The following is an 18,939-nucleotide window of genomic DNA, read 5'->3' on the forward strand; positions in this document are numbered from 1 at the left end:
AAGGTAAAGTTTCTATACCTAAAATCCCAAATTTGCGAGAGATGAGGAGTTTGTTCAACTGAGATACAAACCAACTCCCTTTGACAATAATCATTCTTTTTTTCCATCTCTTCTCGGAAGTAAGGAGGTCTTTACATATCCTCTGCCAGAGAGGAAGTAAGATAGTAGCGGCCGAGCTCAATTTGATGTTTGGCAATCGAATAAGTGATTAGTAGTTAAGCAAAGGTTAAGTCAAGGCTCTCTAACCTTCGACAAATAAGAAGAGCCGAGACTATACGAAAAAAGTTAGGGTTTACTTGAAGAGGGGCTATACCTAATTTATTGAAGACTAGGTGATAAAAGGGGTGAAGGGGAAAGCGAAGAGCATGGAGGTGTCCGATGGACAAAAGCAATTCATTCTCTCCAACACCCTTACTAAGCTGAAATCAGCGTTTATTGGGTATTCAACAATTTCTACTCATTTGGGGATCTCAAATTCCTCCATCACTTCTTTAATGGAGAAATCAATACGCCGGACGGATAAAACCATTTCTCTTTCCTTTTTTGAGAAAATGCTAACTGATCTAAAAGTAGACACTTCTACCTGTGGGGCGGAATTACCTGTTCGCACGACAGATTCATTAGCAGATTCGCGAGGGTTTGAAACCCTAGGAGGGGGAACTCTAAGAAAAGTGGGAGATGATGAAGGAGTGGACTCGGAATCTATAATTTCTATCTAATCATGGGTGGATGAAGTGCTCATGGTACTAAATAAAAAAGGTGAATGAGGAACTAACCTGGTGTCACGACGAAGAAGCAAACGTAGCAAAGGCAAGAACAAGCTGTGAAGAAGTACTTTGGTTATAATGTAAATGGCCACTCTTTAACACTGCCTCTTGCAAAAGTTGGCAACTGTGCAAAATCAATTCCCTTCTAATTAGGAGTTGTAATTCAATTTAGGAGGGAATTTGAGACAAAGTGTGGAAGGAAAAATCCCTCCACCAATAAAAATTAGCCACTTCATTGAAGTAAGTCAAAATTCAAACTCTTCTCCAAACTGGCCCATCAAAGTCCAAATAAAGCCGCCGGAAGACTGGTTATCCATATTAGCTTCTTGCTCTATGGGCCGGCCCATTTATATCCAAATCCAATTTAATTGAATCAAATTCTTTTTACTTAAGGATTCTGCATAAAAGGAAACTCTGGATAGAGGAAACTTGGTATAGGAAGAACTACGAAAGGGAAGAACTATGTTGGTAAGGAATTGTATATGGAATGAATTAAAGGACAAACAATACGAGTCCTACCATAATTCTATCTTCTTTTTGTATATAAATAGAAGCGTAGACCTCTAATAACGGGCATCAAGCATTATTAGCTTCTCTCTGAATTATTCTTATTAATTGTTTTTTTTTTTTATCTCGAGTGAGTTGTATCAATTCCTTTGACTTTTTAGTCAGACGAATTATTTGCACCTACACTATTTTTTTCCATTCGATTCAATCACACCAAAGATCCAGATAGAGAAATACAAAGAGATGATACTAATAAATATGGAGTATATATAGAATGAAACATGGTGAGTTTGATGAATGCCACTTGGCTGGGAATGAAATATGGTGAATCAGATTCCAAATTCTATAGAACTTTCATTATTAATGAAACATGGTGAATTTGCTGAGCACCAGTAAACATTTTGGAGAACACATTATTAAAAATAATTTGAGTTTTAACTAGTAAACTTTTATCTATTGACTGATTCAAATAAAAATCTGATTTCTTAAAAGATGAAAATTGACTGTGTAGATAGTCACTACCACAAGGGACGCCACGTGTCCCTATTAAATGATAATATTGCATGACTGGTCAGCACCGAATGGGCTATACTGGGTCCCATTTGACTTTACTTTGGAAGCCTTAAGAACCTCGAGCAATTAGGGCCTGGTATGTGAGCACTGGGCTCATAAGAGGAGAGGGTCGCTACCCCTCACTCTTTTAGTTTGGCGGCGCCCCGCTCCAACCGGATAGGCCCTACCATAACTCAAAGGCCCCTCATTTCCCGCAATACTCGGGATAGGGGCCCGAGGGTTCTACTGACTGTTCTCCCCTAGCCACCCGCTGTGGGAAGCTCGAGGAGCTTGGAAGTTGGGGGAACGCGAGGACAAAGAAAGCAGAGCCTCGGAACCTCCCCCTCTTCCCCTGGCATGGGAATCTGAGTCGTAGTGGGAGGAAGATTGGAATTCAAGGTACCGCCCTACGGAGAAAAAAGGGAAGAAGGGGGAGGTCGTGCATGGAAACGCGCCTACCTTCCCCCCTCTCCCTTCTTATCCTAAGGCCTATACCAAAGGGAGGAGACGCTCAGTAGTACTTGCAACCAAGATTTGAGTTTTTTTTTTTTAATCCTATAATTTAATAGGAGAGTGAAAGTTGCAAACTCATATATGGGGCATGGTTCACCATATCGAACGATACATGGTAACTCTTTTTTTAAAGGTCCGATACCGTTACGCATCCTTATCAATAAATCGATTCGGCAAATTTATAACAATATTCACCCAAATTCATTATATCACGATCGGCATCCGGTACCAGTATTTCGAACCCTGATATTAGGTAATTACCAAATATATTTATAGACGCACATTTTTATCTCATGTGGCATATTCCTTGTGCATATTGGGGGCCTACCATACAGCGAATGCCCATTCTTAATCACATAATCATGATTAATAGATTCAATTCCATTGACATGTGGGTTATCTTAAACAACAAATCAAAGAAAGATAAACCCCATCGTCATTTTATTATTGATTAATAATTTAATACTGTACAACACCTTGATGGAAATGGGTGTCCCACTCGGTGGTGGCTCATGGACCCTCTTGCACGTGCCTCTGTCCATTTGCTCTCATTGCTTCTCTGCCAAACACGCCCACTCATGGCCCAGAACACTCTCTTTCCTGTTCGGCTTTTGGGCCGATCTGGAACCAGGACTTCAAATTATATATTGTATCTAATCCTACTTTATATTGGGCCCAAATTGCAAATTATGCCACTATGGCCCAGTCACAATTGAAGTCCGTACTGTGAGGGTTTTGACTGATTAGAAATATGTTGGATTTACTTTTAATCAAGGTTTTTTACAAGGATGTTTGTAAAGAAGATTTTTAATAGGTTGCAAAATTTATATTAATTTTTGTGGAAGGAAAGAAAGAAAAGGAAGGAAAAAATTGGAAGGAAAGAAAAGGAAAATGGATGCAAGACTTTTCCTTTCTTTTGGTAGATTGAATAGAGTGAGGCAAAAATAGGGAGAAATATACAACACGCTTTTCCTTCTAGCTCAATATCTCTTCTTTTGAGTACAATAAGAAAACATAGTGGATCTTACTGTACAAATTGTTATTTCTGTTTCAATAAACACATTTGCGTGTCTTCGCATAAATTAGCACATCTATATACAAATTCAGTGTATGAATTTTTATTTTTTTTTACGGTAAATAAATTTTGTATATGAGCATAATTTAGTTTGTGAATTTTTTATTTACCGTACATAAATTTTGTGTATGAACTTGTTGGAAAGAACCAAAACCGGATGACTTATTAAAGTTGGATTACAAAATTTAAAAGATATATATATATATTTTTTTTATTGAAGTTGGATTCCAAAATTGAGAAACAGGATATAACACTACGTATTATTTTGACGGGCGAAAATTTTGGTTAATTTAATACGGCTCAGACCAGGTATAAACCCTACGCACTAGGGACTGACCTTCCCAGTTACAATTGAAGTCCACTTCCTAGTTCTAGTATTGTGAGGGTTTAGACTGATTATAATCAAGCTGGATTTACTTTTCTTTTGTTTCGAAGTAAAAATTTCTTATTTTTATTTTTACTTTTCTTGTATTTGACAAGGTCTATATCGAGGTTGAAGTCGAGTTCATCGAGTAGGCATGTAAAATAACTTACCAAAAATTGATGGATATGTTATTTTTGTTAAATTTTAACATTTTTTTTTCATCAATATTTTACGACAACCAAACTAAAAAATAAAAATATTTTCTAAAAAAATATTTTACATCCAAACAAACTGAGCATTTCAAGTTTTTTTTTTGTTTGTCATAAAATTACTTTAATAATGGTATCTATTTTGTTGCAAAGTCCGTTTGTAAAGAAGATTTTTAATAGGTTGCAAACTTTATGTCAATTTTTATTTAGTTGATGATTGAATGTGATTAGTATACAGCATTTCGATTTTGTGGTTTCTTACAACTTTTGTGACAGGAGGGAAAAAAATGAACGAAAAGAAACGGAAAATGGATGTAAGACTTTTCCTTTCTTTTAGTACATGGAATAGAGTGAAGCAAAGTAGGGGGAAATAACACGCCTTTCCTCCGAGCTCAATATTCCTCTGAGTACAATAAGAAATTTTTTTTGTATCTTATGATACAAATTGTTATTTCTGTTTGAATAAGCACATTTGCATGTCTTCAGAAATGTACTTAATTAGCACATTTATATACAAATTTAGTGTATGAATTTTTTTATACGCTAAATAATTTTTGTGTATGAATTTAGTGTGTCAATTTTTTATTTACGGTAAATAAAATTGTGTATGAACTTGTTGGCATAGAAAGTCAGAAACGAATGATCTATTGAATTTGGATTTCAAAATTTAAATAACGTTTTTATTATTATTATTATTATTATTATTGAAGTTGGATAGGTGGTAATTAGAATTGATGTCAACATAAATTTCAAATAAATTAATATGGGTTTCACTAGAGAAATTGATGTCCGAAACAATTATTACAATTATGTTCACGATGGTAGTTCTTGTGCCAAAAGGGTGATATGTTTTATGTATAAAACACAACTGATATGTTTGAGGTTATATATTTTTTTCAACATCTTACTAGCACACTAGTAACTGGCACAAAGAATATAAAAGTAATGGAATAATTGTGTTGGTTGGAGAATGTTTTACCATGCTTGTTTGGTTGGAGGGGAAAAATGAGCTCTCCTATTTATATAGATGTATCACATTTCAATGCATGATTATGATTTATTGGTGGCAAGTATTCTAGTATTGGGTTCTAAAATTCTCCAAAAGTATTCTTAACAGTGTTAAATTACTTTAGAGAATTCTAAGTACTAATCTCTACAACTTTTTAACGGTGTAATGAATTTTAGAATGTTTTGACCGTCCATGTCACGAAATGTGAGATATAAAATACTTTGTCTTAAACTAGATTACAAGTAGTGTTTTACAGGCCAAGTCCAAACCCACTGTACTGGTACTGCCCATCAATTCCTTCTTTTAAGCTCTGTTTGATTAGAGGGTTGGAAAAAACTATAAGATGAATGAGACATGTCTAGGGAAGGGAAGACGTCTCTTTTATTTTTTGTTTGGTTGAATAGAATTGATAGTAATAGTGATGAATAAGGTGACACGTTTTTTTTTGTTTGGTTGAAAATTTGGAAGGAAGAGAAAGAGGGTTTTCATATTTTTTTTACTAATATGTCCTCCTTATTTAAAAATGTAAAATTTGTATATCTATCCCAAATATTTAGAAATGTTATAAATGAAAATCCCATATTTCTGTCAATTATTACTTATTTCTCTCTCATTTTCCCACCAATTTTGGACGGATAGAAAAATACAAATGAAGGAGGATCCCTTCTTCCTTCCTCCCTCTTTTACCTTTTCTCCAATCAAATATAAGAAAATTAGTTTATCCACCTCTTATCTATCCCTGCTCAATTCTTCCATCCAATCAAACATAACATACACATACCCACCCGCCAAAGTGTTAGGTTGAAATTTCAAGTTTTCACTTTAACAAAACTAAGTTACATTGTGATTGGGTGCACCGAATCCGTGCTTTCGAATTGGAATTGAAGAAAGTTTAATTCAATAATTGATGCCACTAAACATAAAATTAGTTTTTTTTTTTTTTTTTTTTTTTTTTTTTTTTTTTTTTTAATGATGAACAAAAAAATCTGTTTACTAATAAGAAAAAAATACTCAGTGTGAGATGTGTATAATTTTCTTAATACCAAGCGAGAAGAGTGGAGACATTCAACTGATGATTATAGCAAGAATGATGAAAATAATACTTATATTTGAATTTGAACGTTCAAATTCTTTGTTAGAAGGCGCATTTAAAATGTCAGATTGTAAAAATTAATGTAAAATTGTATTATTATTATATTGAAGATGTAACCCTACCTCGTCTCACTAGTTTTTGAGTAACCAAATCAATTTGATTCACTAGTTTTTGAGTAACCAAATCAATTTTATCCATGATCCGGGTCAATTAATCACACTATATATGATCAAACTAGAATGGTTCAGTTGCCTTGGGTTACTGACCTATGGATTGGTAACCTATAATTTATTTATTTTTTATTTATACCCTCAAAATATATATATATATATATATTTATTTATTTATTTATTTATTTTGGCATGATTTTTGTATTTAAGTTAGGATTCTTTATGTTAAGATTGAGTTTAAAAATATATATCATAGAAATTTTTTAACAATGTCATACCCAGAATAAATAATTAATTAATTATTGCAATTCATGTATAAACATTTGTAAAGAATTGGAATACAATAATTTCAAAGGTAACCGTCGTAAAAAATTCAATAATTTCAAACATATGTATTGCATTTTATATACGTATAATACTCCTCTATTATGAGACTTTTGGATATTTTTGAAAGAATAAAAGGAAAAAAATGAGTATTATAATACTAATTTATGTCATTTTTTTTAAGATTAACTTCAATTACACTCTCTGTACTTTGTCCAATCTTCAAAAAAACTCCCACATTTGTAAAAGTTCAATCAGGGCTCCATTGTCCGCTAACAAAAACAAATAAATAAATATAATGCTTAATTTACCATTTTGTTGTTTTCTTATATACACTAATCAAACAATATATTTTAAAACTCCCACCAAGATTAGCTTTACCTGTTGAACGAAACAATCAGCTAATCTTCTCTCATCCCTCATATCTCAATAGCAAAGTTAGGGTTACAAAATTGGGGAGGAGTCGAATTAGCGCGAAGTAGAGCAACATCTCATCTTTACTCTTGGAAGAATCTGACACTGAAAGAACTCTCATACATGAAGGTTAGACTCATTGCTTTTAGTTCTGTATTATCTGATTCCTTTAGTCAAACCTCTTCTTTCATCATCTAAGGGCGATTCCCCAAAAGAAGTTGTGAATAAGGGTGGTTTTTAGAATAAGGAACCTGGGCATTTGATTGATGGGTTTGATAGTGAAGGTGAGCTTTCTTACCATAAGATTCATTTCCTCTTTGCTGGTTCACAAATTAGATGAGTTGGGCATCGGCTAGAAATAGCTTTGGAACACGACTAAAAGCAAGAAAAAAAGAGTTTCCAGAATGGGTTAGAAGCCCAAGCCGGAAAACCAAAGGCTTCTTCTCTCTTCTCCTCTTCTTTTTTTTCTTCTTTTTGGATTGGCAATACAAACAGATCATTTTTTTTAGAGAAAGAAGAGAGAGAAACAAATTTATCCAGAAAAAATAGATCAGATCAGAAAGAAGAGAAAAAACTAATATATGAATATACGTACCGTCTACAAGAAAGAGCTTAACTTTCTGAATTTTTCTACGAAGAAAAGATTTTGATTTTATATATATTGTGTGTTTTTGGGAATCAAATTTGGGAGTAAAAATATCGATGAATATTCAAAGGAATTTTTAATTCTTACTAATCTTTTTGATCAATGGTTGTTTCGACATCTAAAACTTGTAATTCCAGTGTATTTAGCTTGAATATAAGGATTCCTTCTTGCCTTGTAAAAAAAAAAAAAAAAAAAAAAAATCTTATTTCCACTTATAACCTTATAAATATAAAACCAAATATAATGTATAATTATATTTATAAGGATAATATTCTTATTTTCATTTATAACACTATTTCCATTTATAAGGATAAATAAGGAAATATACTCGTAATATAATTTCAATTTTTTTTTTTTTTTGAATTGATTTTTTACTAAATTGAAGGAAAAAGATAATCGTTGCGGGCAATCTGGGCATAATTCAAACATGACTTTTGATATAATTTAAAGATGGTATATAGTCTGTAGCCAAATATAACCCTAAGCTTTAAAATTTAATTTTTTGCTTATGCAGGCAAAAAGTATCTTTGACCGTTGACTGAGGGGAGAGACTAATATGTGTCAAAAAAAAAAATATAGGGTCTGATTGAATTTTTGCAAATGTGAGGGGGTCTCTTTGAAGATTGGACAAAGTATAAGGGGTGTAACGGAAGTTAATCCTATTTTTTATTGAGGGGTATTTTCGCATAATGTAAAAATAATATAGGTCTTTTTTGCACACTTTTTAAAATAGGAGTAAAGTATTACGCGAAATATACATTATGGGTGTTTTTTACACTTTATTTATTTTTTTTTTTTTCTTGACGGTATTTTATGCACTTGCCCCTTAGAATTATGACATTATAGAGAATACAATAATGGAACATAATTCATATGACATGATGGAATCACATTCTGAATAATAAATGATCACAAATCAATTTAGCCAATTTTGTTTAAAATTGTAGATTAGAATATCTTAAAATTCTAAAAAAACTTTTCCTTGTCACATAAAAAACACTCTAACACAAATTTGGGACAAGTTCAAAAAATATCTCTAAAGTAGTATACCCTGCGTAACACTTTTACCCCTATTTGAAAAAATATGCAAAAATATCCTTAATTTTTTTACATTGTGCAAAAATACCCCTCTATCAAAAATTTGACATAAATTAGTGTTGTAATATTTGTTTTACTCTTTTACTTTTCTGAAAATGTCCAAGAAGTTATATATGCTAATCTCATAGTACAGGAGTATTATCTGCACATTACCATATATATATATATCTAAACTTTTTTTTTTTAAAAAAAAAAAAAAAAAAAGAAAATTGAGAATTTGTGGAATAAAGATTTGAATTTTTTGATATTTCAGTTTACTGTTTTCTACTTTTTTTTTTCTTTATTTTATTTTATTTTTCGTACCAACACTGTTAAAAAAAATAAAAAATTCCAATATCAGTGTGCACTAGTTTTTGAAATTTGGAGCAGATTTGTTTTCTTTAGTTTTTACTTTATTTTCGTTTTTTATTTTCTATTTTTATCTTTACTTTACTTTTATTCTTTTATTTTAATTTTAATTTTAATTTTCTATGTTTATCTTTATTTGTTCATTATCAGCGTCCTCCAATAGTGTCTTTTTCGGTCATTTTACAAAATTATTTATTTTTATATATTTTATAAAATGATTCAGTAAGGATAATTTAGTCAACTTAGAATCTAAATTTGTCAAAGAGGCCCATTTGTATCAAATTAAAACTTTATGGGTGTTTTTTGTTAGAGAGGGCGTCCTCTAATAATATCATTTTCCATCATTTTACAAAATTATTATTTTTTATATATTTTATAAAATGTTTCAGTAAAGGTAATTTAATCAACTTAGGGTTAAATTTATAAAGGTAACTTATTTGCAGCAAATTAAAACTTTAAGAGTGTTTTTTTATATTTGAGGGTGTCATATGTACTGTAAACACACTTTAGGATTGCTTTCTACCCTTGACCCAAACAAATTTTTGATAGGGTGACAAATTTCTATTGAAATAAGATTGAATGCAGTACATAATTTGATTCACAACTGTCGCACTTATGCGTCTTTACACTGATGATACTCGTGAGCCGTCGCATGCAATGAATTGAGGATCAAGTGGTGATTAAGAGAATAATTTTATCATCAATGACAACTCATAAGATTAGAAACACAAAAAAAAAAAAAAAGAATATAGGTGCCAAAGATGGGCCTTCTGTTTTGTATGGGGACATGGAAGCTACTAGATAAAACGGAACACACTTATGAGTTGAGAGTCTTGTATCAATTTTAGAAGCTTGCTATTCCACGGTACGTATTTTTAACCTTCACTCACATTCGTGTCAATTTTTAGTTTAAAAAGCGTGTGAAATGTTATTTATGTCCTTACTTATTTAATATATTTTATTAAAAAAAATCAAATTTCTTAAAAGATGAAAAAAGTACCCTAATTATTACAGCAAAACTTCTTACTCTCTTTCACACATGTATAAATACACATATTAGTGTGTGTATATATATACGAGGATACCAAAAACGGCCTAGGCCGGGTGCGATTCAGATCGCTAGAAACGGGTCTGACAAGAGCAACCAATCTGAACCAAGACTTCACCGGTTAGGCCCCGGACTAAAAGATTGTGTTAGAAGCCTGATTTCAGATAAAAGAAATTGAACCCATAACTGAAGAAAGCCCAGGAGATCAGCCCAACACAAGGAATTAGTTAAGAAACTTCTAAAAAATTTGTAACAGTTTATAAATAGACTAAAAATAGAGGAAAAATGGGTTGAAAAATTTCTTAAAGGGTAGAATTATCCTTTCTAAATAGAGAGTATTTTTCTGGCATTTTCAATATATATATATATATCTTCTTTGTAGACTGGAGACCGTGAATCTACAAAACTCAACTTTGGTATTGTTTTCCATTCGATCCAATCACACCAAAGATCCAGATAGAGAAATACAAAGCGATACTAACAAATATATAAAGTGTATATAGAATGAAACACAGTGAGTTTGATGAATGCGCCACTTGGCTGAGAATGAAATATGGTGAATCAGATTCCAAATTCTATAGAACTTTCATTATTAATGGAACATGGTGAATTTACTGAGCATTAGTAAACATTTTTGGTGAACACATTATTAAAAATAGTTTGAGTTTTGACTATTACACTTTTATCTATTGGCTGATTCAAATAAAAATCAGATTTCTTAAAAGATGAAAATAGACTGATTCAAATAAAACAAGCAAAAACAATAAAATTAATGTTTCAAGGATATTTTGGATTTTCTAAAGCACTCATAAGATTAATGTTTCAAGGATGAAGAGAGTTTGTGCATAAAAGAATCCATGATGATGATTTTGAAGATTTAACTTGGAGCAGTGATTTCAAGAGGACAAAGGTTTCTGAAGAGTTTCCCGGTAGCCCAACATATTATCATATGGACAGTGGTGGTTCCAGTTTCATATAGGGAAAAAAAAAAATCCTTTAGCATTTAACGATTTATACAGAATTTCAAAAAAGAAAAAAGAAAAAAACATATTTCTAATCATGAATATATATTTTTATTTTAAGGTAATATATATATATATATATATATATATATATATATTTGATGTTTGATATAGATCGAGATTGAGATCAAATCCATTGGATCGGGCGTGTAAAAAAACTTATTTGCAAAGAAGATTTTTATTTTGTTGCAAAGTTTATGTTAAATTTTTATTTTTATTTTTTATTTAAGATTGATTTTGATTAGTAATTATGGATTTCAAATTTTTTTTAGTGTCTTAGAACTTGTGTGAAAAGAAGGAAAGAAATGGATGTATGATTTGTTTTGATAGATTGATGATATTGAATTGAATGGAATAAGTTACGAAGAAATAAAATGTTTTTTCCGTCAACAATATTATTATTATTATTATTATTATTTGATAAGTAACCTAATGTGTTTTACAATACAATAAGCATATCTAATTTTTTACAAAATTTTGACAGTTTTTTAATCTAAGAGTATAGGGAGTGCCTAACAATGTACCACTTAGATAACGTTCCCGGATTATAGTTGTGTTGATAACTATTCTTCTTGAATGATAGATAGAGAAGGAACAGATAATTTGTGTCGCTTGGAGAATGTTTTAACATGATTGTTTTGTTTGGTTGATGTGACAAATAAGCTCTAGTATTTATAGATCAATGGCGTTACAACTTATGAGTCAATGACTATTATGATACTTACAAGTGTCCAGTGTCGTAGAAGGACAAGTGGGGGCAACTGCCCCCACTGAACTTTTAATTTTTAAAATTTTTTTTTTTTTTTAAATTTTATATGAAAAGATTTTTATATATGTATTCTAAAATTTAATTGTGCACATATATATATATATACACACACACACAATATATATATATATATATATATAATCAAAAGCTCATTCACTGTTTTACACTTTCTCATAGAATATAATATTTTTTCTACTTTCCCAAAATATTATATTCTATTTTCCCAAACAATATGATATTTTTTTTGACTTTATCAAAATATTATATTCTTTCTCACTTTTTTCAAAAAATACAAGATATTCTCACATTTTTTACTTTACCATAAGCAAATGCGTTGTTTCCAATGCATTTTCAATTTTTTAGTCTTCAATATTTTTCTTTCCACGAGTCTTCAACATTTCACAAATTCACAATCCAAAAAAAGCAAGCAGAGCAAGCATACCACTTTACCAGTAGATATAAACTCGGTAAGTCGCACTATTTTTTTTTTATCAACTAAATTTACAATTATTATTTGATATTATAATTTTAATGAGAAAAATTATTAGTTATTTCTATCAAAATTATTTTAGGGCTTGTTCTTTCAAAATTTAGTTTGTGTAATTGTGTTACTAATTTTTATTCTATAAATAAGACTTAAAGAATTTTTTTTTATTTGCCCCAAATCAATAAAATCACATATTCACTTACTCTATCAAATTTTTCGATTGATTGGATTATATGGTTTTAACTTCTAAGGTTTTAACTTATAAGGTTAGTTATCTTCATATCTTTGCTTTTTATTTTATTTTTAATATGAATGAATTTTTATTATGAATAGATTAACAGACATGATAGTTATTAAGAATGTTTGTTATCATGAAATTTTTTTGAATGAAATTGGTTATCAATTATCATGTAATTTTATTTTTATTTATTTTTACAGATGTCATATAATATATTAGAACAGTTAGATTTAAGTAACTACTTTATTTTCTTTTTCATTTCTTATTCTTCATTCATTGAATATGATTGTTTTTTTAGTATATTTATTTCATTATTTGAATGAACTAATTTTTGAAGCAATGAATAATCTGAAAAGATATTACAAAAGAATACAAGACTTACCATCCCCTCAACCTCAAGAAAGAAATGATGACAACTCAAAAAAAAGTTGTATGAAAATTAACTTACCAAATCTTCCTTTATATCAACCTCAATAAAGAAATGATAACAACCCAAAAAAAAGTAGTATGGAAGTTGACTTACCAAATCTTCCTTCAAATCCTGGGTTATGAACTAGGATTAGATTACAATCCCAATATTCAAGACCAAATTCGCAGAGTATATATACTAAAGGATCCTTGTCAGCTTCAGAAACATAAATTTCCATAAAAGAAATTTGGACAAGCATCAGCGTTTAGACTATTTAATCCTGATTGGTTTAATGATTATTCTAATTGGTTAGAATACATCATTTCAAAAGATGCATTATTTTGTTTATATTGCTATCTTTTTAAGCATAATATAGGAGAACAATTAGGTGGTGACTCTTTTGTTAGTGAAGGATTTTCAAATTGGAAGAAAAAAGATAGACTTCAAATTCATGTTGGAGGGCCAAATAATGCCCACAACCAAGCTTGGAATCAATATGAAGCTTTAAAGAATCAATCTCAAAACATTTAAACAATAATTTTCAAGCAATCAGACCAGACTCGAATTGATTATCGAAAGCGTTTGACTGCAACAATTGATTGCATTTGGTATTTGTTAGAACAAAGGGCTTGCATTTCGTGGTCATGATGAATCTGAGCATTGAAGTAATCAATGAAATTTCCTCTAGCTTTTAAAGTTTCTTGCTAATCATAATGAGGATGTTAAATCAGTAGCATTAAAGAATGCTCCTCAAAATCTTAAGTTAACCTCACCTGATATTCAAAAGGATATTGTGAATGCTGTTGCCATTGAAACTATTAATGTTATTATTAGTGATATTGGAGATGAACTATTTTCTATCATGATTGATGAATCTCGTGACATATCCACAAAGGAACAAATGACTATTGTATTTCATTATGTGGATATGGATGGTGATGTAATTGAACATTTTATACGTGTGGAACATGTTACAAGTACCACTGCTCTTTCGCTTAAGATGGCAATTGATGAACTATTTTGTAGGCATAGACTAAGTATAACTAGATTGCGCGGGTAAGGATATGATGGAGCTAGTAATATGCAAGGCGAATTTAATGGTCTTAAAACACTAATTTTAAAGGAAAATGAATGTGTTTTTTATGCCCATTGTTTTGCTCATCAACTACAGTTGGCTCTTGTGAAAGTTGTAAAAAATCATGTTGATATCACTACTTTTTTTAGCTATGTTGCTAATGTGGTCAATGTTGTTGGGGCTTCATGTAAACATCGTGATATTCTTCATGAAAAACAAGCTACCATGGTTATTGAAACACTCAATAATGGTGAAATTGAAAGTGGATGGGGTCTTAATCAGAATACCACTTTGAAGCGTGCTAGTGATACACGTTGGGGCTCTCACTATGATACTTTAATCAACTTGATTTCCATGTTCTCATTTGTTATTGATGTGCTCGAGATAATTATAGATGATGGATTATATGTTGAACAGAGATCTAAAGCAAAAATTTTATTGACACTCATGCAGTCGTTCAGTTTTATCTCTACTCTCCATTTAATGAGGGCTATATTGGGAGTTACAAATGAATTGTCAAAAGCGTTATAAAAAAAAAAAAATCAAGACATTGTAAATGTTATGTCCTTGATTAAAGTATGCAAGAAAGAACTTCAAAAGATGAGAGAGAATGGTTGGGATTCTTTACTTGATCAAGTTTCTTCTTTTTGTGAAAAACATGGTATTGAAGTTTCCAACATGAATGATACACTTGTAACTCCAAGGCGATCACGACATAACGCTAATTAAATCACAAATTTGCATTACTATCATGTGTAATTGTTCTATGCTGTGTTGGACATGCAACTTCAAGAGTTGAATAGTCGTTTCAGTGAGTCAAACACTGAGTTGCTTATTTGTATATCGTGTTTATGTCTAGATGATTCATTCGCTTCTTTTGACAAGGAAAAACTAATCCAACTTGCTGAATTTTATCCAAGAGATTTTGCTCCTTTAGATTTCCTGAAACTTGGTGATCAACTTAACACTTATATTATTGATATGTGCTCTAATAAGGAGTTTTCAAATTTAAAAGGATTTGGTGATCTTGCTCGAAGAATGGTTAAGACAAAAAGAGACAAGGCTTATCCATTAGTTTACTTGCTTTTGAAATTGGCATTGATTTTGCCGGTTGATACTGCCACAGTGGAGAGGGCTTTTCCTGCCATGAATATTTTGAAAACTCAACTGGGCAATTGAATGGAAGACCAATGGATGAATGATATGATGATTGTGTATATTGAGAGAGACATATTTAGTATTGTTAATAATGATGTTATTATTTAACGCTTTTAAAATATGAAAAATCGTCGAGGGCAGTTGTGAATGTACTGAATAGAAATATTATGAATCAATGTTTTAATTTTTATATATATTATTTTGGTTCAAATTATATATATATATATATATATATATATATATATATATATATATATATTATTACTATTAAAAATTGCCCCCACTAAAGAAATTTCCTAGCTACACTATTGGTGGTCAAGTTGATTTTTATTAATTCAAAAAAAAAAAAAAATTCAACGAAGTATGGACACATCAACATGACAAATAAAAAAAAATAAAATAAAATAACTCTTCTAACCCTTTACTTTAGAAGGTAAAAAAGTATCATTAGTCTATAATAGATGATGTTTTCGTTTTTTTTTAGAATTTATATTATTTTTCTAACAACTCATAATATGTTCTATAATATTAAATTTTTAAAATTAATTACAAAACTATGTGGCTGATTCTGGGACATTTTCCCACTCCTGTGACTCATGTCCAATTAAAATAATAATAATAATTAAAATTCATAATATTTTTAGTTGTGTGAGAACATATATCGGACTGTGTCCCGCATGTGTCAGTATCGTATCTATATAAGACAAGAAGATAACTAAAAGCAAAAACATTCATGAGCCCTAAATGTACGCGGGGGGCCCTAATTTTTATTTTAAGTATTATACCCTTATTATTTTTTCAATTATATACCTATAGAATATAACTATTACTTCCATCTCTCAGAATTATTAAAAAAATTCATTATTGCTCATGTGTACCATCCATTTTTGATCAAAACGGTGTCGTTTGGTGCACCGGGAACCCTCCAACACTTCCTCTCAAAATCCATATAATGAAAGGCCGAGCTCCACTTAGCATTATTCATATTATGAGAGTAGAATGGGACTAGGATGAAAAAGACTGTACTTTCATTATTGTGTTGTCTAATTAAATACCTTGTTGGACTTTCAACAAAGACACCACTGCCATTATTGTCAGGGGCGCTGCAATTCGGGTGAGCCCAATTCAGACCAATTTAAGCTCAGCCCCAAAATTTTCAAACTTAGAGCGTATAAATCAATTCGGTTTGCGCTTTGAATAAAAAGTGATAACCCAACTTCATTTCGAGTTGAACTTGAATTATTGTTGTAAGGAAACGTGCAAGTTTTAAAAACTTTTTGAGAAATTTTCGTACATAGATCTTGATTCATCACATAGAGACAAGTTTTATGCAAAAATAAAATATGATGTATCTTTCAATTAATAGATTGAATATTTACATCAATGTTTGAGTAAAATGAATGTTCTCACTTATAGTAGATCTCTTTCTTAGATGCCTCCTACTTGGATCTCTATCTTTCTGGTAATGATTATGCCTTTAGAAATCACCAATATACCTCGATGAATGACCTTGGAGTCAAGGCTTGTGGTAGCCTCATTCAGAAGAGAAAGCAAACCCTAAAAACTAGAGAGAGAAAATATATTCTTTTTTTTCTTACAAAAGTCTCTCCTAAAATATACATGGACCGATGTATATATAGGCAACATAAAGATAAGAAAAATGAAACAATAAATCATTCTCAATCTTTAATTCACATATCTCAATTTTAATAGGATTCCAATATCAACTTGGGCTATGGGTGAGAATCCTTTGGGCTTACTATTTTCTTGGCTATTATAAATTAAAAATTGGTTTGGTCCATTAAATCATGGACCCATTTTAATTAATTCATAAATTAATTTTTGCTCCACTAAAAGAAATTAATTGCACTCCAATTAAATAATAAATAATCTCTAAGTCAATGTTGTACTTTGACCCCTCTATGCATAATTAATTATCGGATAAATAAAGCCATCAATCTGACTACTTAATTAATATATTTATTTTGGTACCTTTGATTATTTCTGACTTGATCACAATAAAACATTTGTTTGACAAAAATAATAATTTAAATAAATAAATATATAATAAATCATTTTGTGTAAAACATATGAAGGCCTTCGAATTTAATTAGTGATCAACCATAATCAATACAAAATAAATACAAGTAGTACAGATACAAATATTAAGAATATAACTCTCTAACTATTAATTACATGCCGATTTATGGATCCCGAAATATACGCTGAACAAATGAAAGTAATTGTTAATTAATAAAAGAGTTTATACTTCTCTCATACTTGAGAGTCAAATGCCATGACAGTGATAGAGAGTAATTGTATACGACAGCTTTCGTAATATATCTCAACTTAACCCGGATCCAGTTCAAGTTTTAGTTAATAATGAGTCCATCCATAATTACCGACTATGAACTATTTATGATAACTATTTATATTCATGTATTGATCACCATCACATACATATATAAATATTTCTTGTAATCAAGTGGACACTATCAATTCCATAATGAATCGAAACATAATACATTGAATTCACCAATTGTATAAAATATAAATATTTCAGATATGTTAGGAACATATGTCACTTTAATCCAAATAGGAATTTGTTATGCCAGGGTATATAAATCACAACAACTCCCACTTACCCTCATAGCCAATTCGAATTGCATCTAACTTCAATGTTATCCAGGTGACAATCAAAACTATCAATCGATGACACCTTTGTTAATAAATCAACAAAGTTGTTTTCCAATGTAATGTTCTAGCCATAAGTACATTTTCTTGCCAGACAATATCATGTAGGACATGATACTTTTTCTCAGCGTAACTTGTTCCTCTATGGAACCTTGGGTCATTGGTTTGGACTACTTCTACACTATTATCGCAATATAACTCGATAGATAGGCTAGTATGCTCCACAATCTCTAAATCAGTGAGATCAAACCAAAAGGCTTCCTTTGCTACCTTTAAGGCTGCAATGTTCCACCTTCAGGTCTGAGTCAGCAGTTGAAATCTGCTTAATAATCTACTAATTGATTTCCCTTCCATTGAGTGTACATACACTAAGTCATGGACCTTATAATATCTACATCTAATTTAGAATCAGAATCAGCAAACCTGACTAGGACCATATCATCACATCCATAAATGAGTATGAGATCATTGGTTCTCCTAAGGTATTTAATGATATTTTTCACAACAGACCAGTTATCAAGTCCGGGATTGGATTGATATCTACTGATTATCCCTACAATGTAGCGGATGTCCTGTTTAGTATAGACCATGGCATATATGAGACTCTCATATGCCGAAGCATATTATTCCAATCTCATTTGCCCAATCTCCTCTCCTAGTCTTGGAAAATTACTTACTAGAGAGAGCAATCCATGTCAATAAAGTAAGAACTCATTCTTTGAGTTTTGCATACCAAACCTGGTCAAAACTTTATTAATATAGGATTTGTTAAGATAAGCTTATTTTCCTTTTAACCCAATCTTACAAAAGCTTAATCCTAGGAATATAACTTACATCTTGAAAATTCTCCATTTAAAAATATTTGAACAACTACCTTTTTACTGATGACAAAACTTCCACGTCATTATAAATGAGTAGGATGTCATCAATATATATATATATAATTAAAA

General features: G+C 30.7%; 1 protein-coding gene across 1 annotated transcript; it reads left to right on the forward strand.

The window, feature by feature from the left end:
- The first annotated feature begins 365 nt into the window (after positions 1 to 365).
- LOC132304740 (uncharacterized) lies at positions 366 to 15,316 on the forward strand. Its single transcript, XM_059802464.1, has 4 exons — positions 366 to 602; positions 13,751 to 14,118; positions 14,287 to 14,450; positions 14,997 to 15,316. The coding sequence occupies exons 1-4, from the start codon at positions 366 to 368 to the stop codon at positions 15,314 to 15,316; spliced, it is 1,089 nt and encodes a 362-aa protein (XP_059658447.1).
- The last annotated feature ends 3,623 nt before the right edge of the window (positions 15,317 to 18,939 follow it).

This window comes from Cornus florida, unplaced genomic scaffold (genome assembly GCF_030987335.1).
Source record: "Cornus florida cultivar Cherokee Brave unplaced genomic scaffold, ASM3098733v1 CherokeeBrave_3.0.0_Hap2_Chr04, whole genome shotgun sequence".
Taxonomy (NCBI): domain Eukaryota; kingdom Viridiplantae; phylum Streptophyta; class Magnoliopsida; order Cornales; family Cornaceae; genus Cornus; species Cornus florida.

Bases quoted from the DNA above. Each gene is read 5' to 3' on its own strand.
- LOC132304740 (XM_059802464.1), top strand. From the start codon at position 366: ATGGAGGTGTCCGATGGACAAAAGCAATTCATTCTCTCCAACACCCTT. The intron at 603-13,750 runs GTTCGCACGACA...AATTTCCTCTAG, and splicing joins CCTGTGGGGCGGAATTACCT to CTTTTAAAGTTTCTTGCTAA. The intron at 14,451-14,996 runs GTTGGGGCTCTC...GTTTATGTCTAG, and splicing joins GAAGCGTGCTAGTGATACAC to ATGATTCATTCGCTTCTTTT.